The sequence below is a fragment of the Perissodus microlepis genome, chromosome 10 (assembly GCF_051167445.1).
Source record: "Perissodus microlepis isolate ML-2025 ecotype Zambia chromosome 10, ASM5116744v1, whole genome shotgun sequence".
Lineage (NCBI taxonomy): Eukaryota > Metazoa > Chordata > Actinopteri > Cichliformes > Cichlidae > Perissodus > Perissodus microlepis.
In genome coordinates this window covers 22,245,200-22,252,752 of record NC_140470.1, presented here as the reverse complement: position 1 = coordinate 22,252,752, position 7,553 = coordinate 22,245,200, and the positions used below count along the sequence as shown (strand labels likewise).

The 7,553-nt window shown below is 40.9% G+C and overlaps 1 protein-coding gene across 1 annotated transcript in view; it reads left to right on the top strand.

The window, feature by feature from the left end:
• Window positions 1-447: 447 nt before the first annotated feature.
• stk10 (serine/threonine kinase 10) overlaps window positions 448-7,553 on the top strand; it is a 38,177-nt gene continuing 31,071 nt past the window's right edge. Inside the window, exon 1 of the mRNA XM_084940683.1 lies at window positions 448-956. Coding sequence (XP_084796809.1) covers window positions 798-956 — 159 coding nt within the window. The 5' untranslated portion in view covers window positions 448-797. The remainder of the gene's footprint in view (window positions 957-7,553) is intronic.

Here is a 7,553-nt window from a genome sequence, read left to right as displayed (position 1 = left end):
ACGAAAGTAAGAAGAAACCAGTGCATTTTCTTTTTAATATTGATTAATGAGCTTTAAAAACTGTAAACGAGCTGTAATAAATAATCACCCAAATTTGTTTTCTTTTTTTGCCCTTTAATGATATATTTTTAAAAAGCAAACAGAACACCTAAACAGGAGAACGAGAAGACAAAATCTGTATATAATGGAGCCCTAACTTCATGCATGCAGTCTAAATGTTCTTACAGGGGTTATACTTTGGTATACAGCACAGCTGTTGAAGTTGAAGGAGACGCCGCCGCTGTCAGAGAGCACGCCAAGCATCAACCCGGACATGAAGTCCTGTTTTACCGCCTCGACGCTGTATATCAACCGACTCGTTCTACCCAAGGAACTACATTTCCTACATTTCCATGTCGACAGCGCGAGCGCTGTTCAGAAACGAGGTGGGGCTATTTTGAATCAACAAGTTGCCCAGCCAGACAGGCGAGCAGCAATTCCATCGTGTCTTCGTAGCAGCAGGTGGTCACCGCGCGCCCAGCACTTAACCACAGCCTGTCAGAGCCCCACAGAGCCCACGGGCTGAAATGGACGGAATAGATTAACTTTTTCTTCTTTTTTGTGAACCAGCCCAGTTCTCTTTTTCTTCTCTCAAGGACGCTGAAAGTGACGCTGTAAATTGGTAGATAAGACTTTCTTTTTAGCGGACTGCACGTTTCTGCGTGCCTAGTGCTCTCGTGCTCAAGACTGTTGACAGTTTTTTTTTTTTTTTAATATATTTTTTTCTTTTTAAAGTTGAAGTTAGTACATTGTTAATAATGGCGTTCGGTAGATTCAGTAAACTATTTCGTCTACCCACCATGGATATGAAAAAGAAAGCCAAACAGTACGAGCACGTCAACCGGGACGTCAATCCCAACGACATTTGGGAAATTATTGGCGAGCTGGGCGACGGTGCTTTTGGAAAGGTCTACAAGGTAAGTGTGTTCTCAAAAGACACGAGGCACCTGTTGTCTGACAATGCTGTAGAACCACAAGAACCCCATTTGTCCTCAAATGAAGTAGTCATCTCGAAATGTTGATAAGTTGCCCGTTTGATGCCTGTTTGTGCTTATGAAAACTTCCTTGAATATCAAAAAGTTACTTAAGTTTACTCTGACAAAATGTAGTAAACGACCTAATATATACTTTATACCAGTTTCATTTCAAATGGGTGTTTCTGTGTATTTTCCCCCCACCCGTCACACACTTTAAAGCCTTGCATCCTTTGGGTGTGGACTAGTTCCATTCACCTGTGGGTGCTGAACCATCCCAGCATTGCTGTAATATGACAGATATCTGAACTATGTTGCTGGTCAAGAGTTCTTATGTTAAACAGACGCATGCAGTCATTACATTGTTAACTTTGGCTGTCGTGTGAAAGTTTTGCTAAATCTTTCGAATCAGCATGGGTGACTACTACTTCTGTGTGGCTCCTCTCTTCTTTTCTCTCTCAGGTCTGACCTCTCAGAACTTGTGTGAATGCAGTTGAAATTATGTATGCCATGTGGAGGATTTAGAAAAATGCCATGATGTGACTCCACTGTTGAGTCAGCCTGCAGGGACAGTGAAAGCACCTTAGCAGCAGCAGCACCACCACCATCAGCACTTTGACTCAGTGGAGATATTTAATCTGGCTCTGTAAGACATTCACTGCCCTCTGCAACGCGGGGCACAGGCCTTCTGTGTCTACACAGCCCAGTGGAGCACAGTGAAGGTCTTTGACACATCAGGGGCCTCAGTGGAAGAAGTGATGCTTTAAGCAGAATTCTGCACTGAACAGAGAGCGCAGTCTTTTCAGAGGACCCCACCTTGTTTAGACTTTTCTTTTTTTTGTTTTTACTGGAAAGTTTACATACATGTGGGGAAATGGGTGTGAAGAGCACCATAATGCTCACTATTCCAGCAAAGTTATTGCGACGGATGCAATTTAATGAAAAGAAAATAACATGGCGATGAAGTTATAGCTAGAAGTGAAGTTGCATAATTTATCTTAACAGTGAAACATACTATGAAAACGCACAGTGCTTTGAGTTTTCTTCCTGAGATGCTAAGACAGGGACCAAGTACAAGGGTACAAGGTTCTTTAAATCTGAAGAAACCTTTAATAAGCTGCTGTTTATTACTCAGGTTTTAAGGATTACTCAGGTTTCTCAGTGCAGAAGTACACACAGTCCACTTCAGCTCCAAAGTGTTTAAAGCTAAAGCCAAATGAAAGTGGCTAGTACATCTAGTGTGATTAAGTGCTACTTAGACAACTGGCAAGCTTACAAAATGTAATGTCCCTTCCCTTCCACACTATATTTGCCTGGGTTCCTGTTTCTCCTCCTTCAGTTGGTTGGAGGAGGACAGCTCCACACCTGCAGCTGTCAGATGGAGTGGAGGGAGGCAGAGCAAGAGCAGACGATGGCCAAGAGAGGAAACTGTGGGACTGCATCAGGAGACGCCTTCCTCTCGCAGCTCCCAAACCTCAGAATAATTGGCCCATCTGTGGGAGGGAAAGGCCTTGTGTGGTGAATTGTACATGCTTTCAGATGTTAGAAGTATTTGATAGAGCAGGCGTGAGGGAAGGAGGCTCTGTGTCCTGTCACTTGTGAGATCATCTACTTGTCAAACTGTTTGGGGGAGGGCAGGAGTCACAAAAAAGATGGCTGTTGATGTGCAATGGGCAGCAGGAGAAGAAAGTATAAATTTTATGTGTCGGACACCGCTGCTTGTAGAGCTTCTTTTTTGTTTCAGTCTTTGAGATTGAGGACAGATTTGTGTAATTGTGCAGTTTTGCTAGAGAGTGCCGAGTGCTCCACACAGGCTGATTCTCCAAAGGTTAATGTCACCAGCAGGAGAATAACAACTCCCAGGCTTAAGGGTAGTGTTAAGGACAAATCAATCTATGTGTGTGCGTGGCTGTAACCCAGGAACAGTGTGAAAGAAGGATCTCATAAAATGCAATATACTCCCCCAGTTATCGAATATATTCTTCCCTGTAGGTGAAACTGTACTTTTCCATTATTGAAAGGCTGCTAGGAAAAAAAATATGACTGTCTATAAAACTTAAGCCTGTGTTTCTAACTTTTTTATTGCTGGAGATTGAGGGTCAAAATATTGTGCAAATATGTGTCATCCAAGTGCTATAAGTACAAGCGTGCACTTGTGTTGGTTGATACTTTGATGCATAAATTACCTAAATGCAGAATATTCATTTTGTTAATGAGTCTGAGTATCACAGGACGCTACAGATACAAACATGTACTCAAACATGCTGTTGTTTACACCTTCTGGTGCTCTGTTAATGAGGTTAAAGTATCACTGTCCAGCAGCAGTTAAATGGGATTATAGAGCAGCTAAATGGAAAGCCGATGTTTCTAACACTGCATTTATCACTCGAGGGCCAAACATATCTTTAACCTTAGAGCACATTTTACTTGTCAGTAAGTTAGTTTTGACCACAAAAAAAATCTGTGTGCAATCAGTGCTACGTTTAGATTGAAATTGCAGTTAAATTTTATTAGCACTAGTTAAATGCTAAATTACATTTTGATGCTTGTTATCAGTCGTTTACTTGCTGGTTTGTTTTGCAGTGCACACACCCACAAACACCCACAACACTGTGACACTTCTGTCTCCCTGTAGGCTTTTTTTTTTTTTTTTTTAAACCATCACTGACTAATCAAGTCTCATATTCCACTTCCTGCAGATCCAGTGTGTCATAGGATGATGTCTTTGCTCTGTCTCTCTGTGCGTGTTTGCACTTGTTGGAAGGAGTCTTGCGCTTGTGTATGAAGGTGTTGTGGCTGCAAGTGAGGCATGAAACAATTGAGTTGTATAGCCCTTCTCACTAATTAATGAGCCACGTGCCACTGAGCACACTAGCCTGCTGCTGCTAGTGAAATGTTTCCATAGACACACACAGGCTTTAAGGTTACGCGCTGTCAAATTCCCTTTGTGGGATGAAAAGCGCAGTGAATCTTGTCCCTGTTGGTCTGACAGTGTGTTCAGCCTGGATGTTGTGTAGTAGAAAGTGTGTAGGTGGCCTCAACTATGGCAAAAACGAAACGAGTACGGTAGTCGGCCAAGTGTTTAGGCCACAGTACTTAATGTAACGGATCTGATCATCTTTAAAACTTTAAAAAAACTCTATTTATGCACATTAGGTTGGAGAAATGTGGTCATACACCGGGCCAAAATGTTGTGGGAAATCCTGGACTGGTTAAAGGCATAAAACAAGACATTTCTCTTCTATGTAGTGTTTTTGTAAGACTTGCAGAAAATCACTTAAAATATGATTACCATCTACTGTGAAGTCAAAGAGAAACTCACATGGTGAGTAGGAGGGGGCAAAGGTTGCAACTTCCTTTTTGTGAAGGAAAGCCGCAAGGTTCATATGAAATGCTCACAGTTATCAAGAATGACTCCAAGACGAATGTTTAAAAAGACTTCAGTGGCATTGTCGTCACTGCTCCCGAGAGCAGGGTTTCCCTGGGTCTAATCTCATGGAGCAGCTGGGCCCACGGTGACTGATAAGAGCCCAGCTGGATGGGTGTGGACTCAGAATGGTTGGAGTCCCTGTTATCCTCGTGATGACATTGTCATCGGCATTTACAAAAGCCGTGATCTGTGTTTCTAGTTGTAGGTCTGAGGTTAATGATCTACATGATAATTTCTGATATGTGGGAGTTCATACTCGGACAGCATTAGCAATCGAGAAAATGAAAGATGTAGAATTTTCAGTTATATCAGATTTTCTACATTTGTGTCACTTGTACACTTTTTCTGATTAATCTGGTAATCATGCAGTACTTGCCCGAGCTTGGTTTTGTGGTGTGCTTTAAATAAGACCGTATAAACCCTCCAGTGTGGTGCTTGCTTCTTCTAGTCTGCACTCAGGAAGTTTGACTCCTTTGTCATGAAAGTCAAGGTTTGAAGGCTTGTGTATCACTGATTAAATAATTAAGTGTTACAGGTTTTCTTCCAAGGCTGTCTGTGGTATTGTATGTTATAACTTCCTGCCTCCCTGACCTGCTTTGTTTTTGTGACTTCGGGGTTGAATTTGGGGCATGTTGCAATGTTGATCACAACTTTCACATCCTGAAAAGGCTCATTGCTTCATTGTTAGGCAGTTTTTGTACAAATTTGTTCCAGTCGGGTATCCTTTGCCCAGTAGTCCCAGTAGTAGTCTAAATTCATACATTTGTGCTGTCTTTACAGTCAGTGGTTTTGATAGAGGAGGAAGAGTCATGCTCTGGCGTTGAAAGAAGAAAATATGTCAAACAATCTTTGTTCTTCACTGATGCGTTTCGCTGTAAGAGCTTCTGGTATTTCACAATAGAGCCATAGCTACATTCATGTCTTTAATCTATTTTTTTAAGGTAGGGGTTAGCCATAATGATTGGGTTTGCAGAGCCACTCACATGTCTAGGTGAAAGGGAAGCACTGGCTACGCAGCCTTGAAACATTTCAAACACTTTTCTTCTTCTCTGCTGTAAAATGAGTAAACTTATTTTACTTTACTTTCTTCTTGAGATTAGACCCAGAGAAGCCCTGCTCTTAGGAGCAGTGACAACCACACTGAAGGCTTTTTATCATTCATCTTTACTTTCTTGGAACTTAAAAAAATCCTAATACACAGTAGCAGTGGCAAATTAGTAATTTCCTTTCCTGTTAATATGTCATGTGAGAGTTATAGGTATGCTCCCTTGTGCCTTTTTTTTGGAAGAACATTTTTACTATGTCACATGAATGCATCATATCCAATAAATAAAAGATGATGACTACATTAGTTTTCATACTTTACTGGGTAACATACTTCCACATAAACCATTTATACTGTTGACCTTTACGCCCAATCAGTATTTTCTATTTTTTTTTATCACAAAAAACACAATCCATTACTCCGTAGTGGTTTATCAGTTTGGCCTAAAGTGTAGGGAGCTTGGGGATGGGGGGGCTCCAAGATAGTGGCTTGGGCCCTTCTCAAAAGCTGCGAACAACAACCTTTACCAAGAAGATAGGAGAGCTGGTGACTTGACTGGGTGGATGAATCCAGGCAAATGCACTATTCAGTCACTTCTACTTCCTGTAAGGTCTAATTGCTGTACGCAAACAATAGCAAAAGGTGACTCAGACGAGCTTTAATTATTTTGATCAGCTCATTTCTTTCCCACCTTTAAGCGAGTGTCAAGCCCACTTTAGAAGCATTTGCTTTCTGATTCATACTGGAAATGTGAAGGTGGCAGAGGAAATAAAAAGGAAATTAGGACTACAAAAAGTGAGTCAAAGGCATCCCCAGCAGTAATGACACCTTTGATTTTGACACTGTTGCCTGACTAACCAGAAATACTCAAATGTTCCACTTGGCACTTGAGACGGCCATCACAGAACAAGAGATGAATAAGTCAACATCCTACATGTAGCTGTTTAACATGTGCTGCTTGTGCCATACTTTGCATCTCAATAAGAGGTGTGAGTTATATATGTGAGCTAAGAACCACATTCTTGCTCGCAGACATGTGGGAAGGGCCTGTAGGGGCGAGGCGGTTCACAGGTTTATAAAGGGACAAAGGTCTACCGTGCACACATTCTCCTGAAGGGAGCTGTATGTGTTTAATGCCTGTTCAGCCTGTAGGTGAGTGACCCCAGAGAAAGTTCTCTGTGTAATCAGTCACATAAGGTCACCTGGTCCCTTGACATGTCACTTAATTAGTTTTTTTTATGTTCTTAACAATAACAAAGATACATTTTAAAAATGAGGAAAACGTTAATCTAAGTTTATTTTTAAGGTTGAGATTAGGGTTTTAGCTGCTGTATTATCCAGGCATGTGCTTTTGAATCAAAACATCCACATTAATCATTAATACTTTAGTCAACACAGGATATTTAACATTATTGCTTCCAGTCCTGATTAACTTTGAAAAGACTGCCACACAAACACAGGAGACTGGAAGTGTGTGCTTTTGTACGTTTATGTTTACTTAGTCTATCAGTACCTACAGTATGTGTGGAGGTGGACACACAGGACAGTAACATCTGTCCTTGCCCCTTTTTAATTCTTTTGTCTAGCAGGAGCTTCAGAAAGTAGTATGGGGAAACTAAGTCAGGCAGGTTTGGCAGACACATTTTATATTTACAGCTTTGTGTACAAAGTGAGGAGGATGGCCTGGGTTTATTGCACATGTGTTACATTAAGTAGACTGAAAACCATATGAGAGACTTAAATCACCTTCAGAAAGATGGATACAGAGGCACTCTGATAGTAGGCTGGTGGATGATTGATTAAAAAAAACATAAAGAAAATGAAAAGATGCAGAAGAAATGTTTTCTTTTCACAGTCTCTGAGCTATTATTGCTCTAAAGGTTGCCAGAAACTATTTTGATAGGGAAATAATAATTTTTCCAATCTGAATGCTAAGAATTTGATAGCAACAGGCTCACAAATGGTAACTCTGTTGCAGTCTTTGGAGTTATGCAATGTTGGAGTAAACGAAATATTTTTTGGCAACTTTGGTTTTTAATAGACCAAATTAATCTGCAGATTAAAT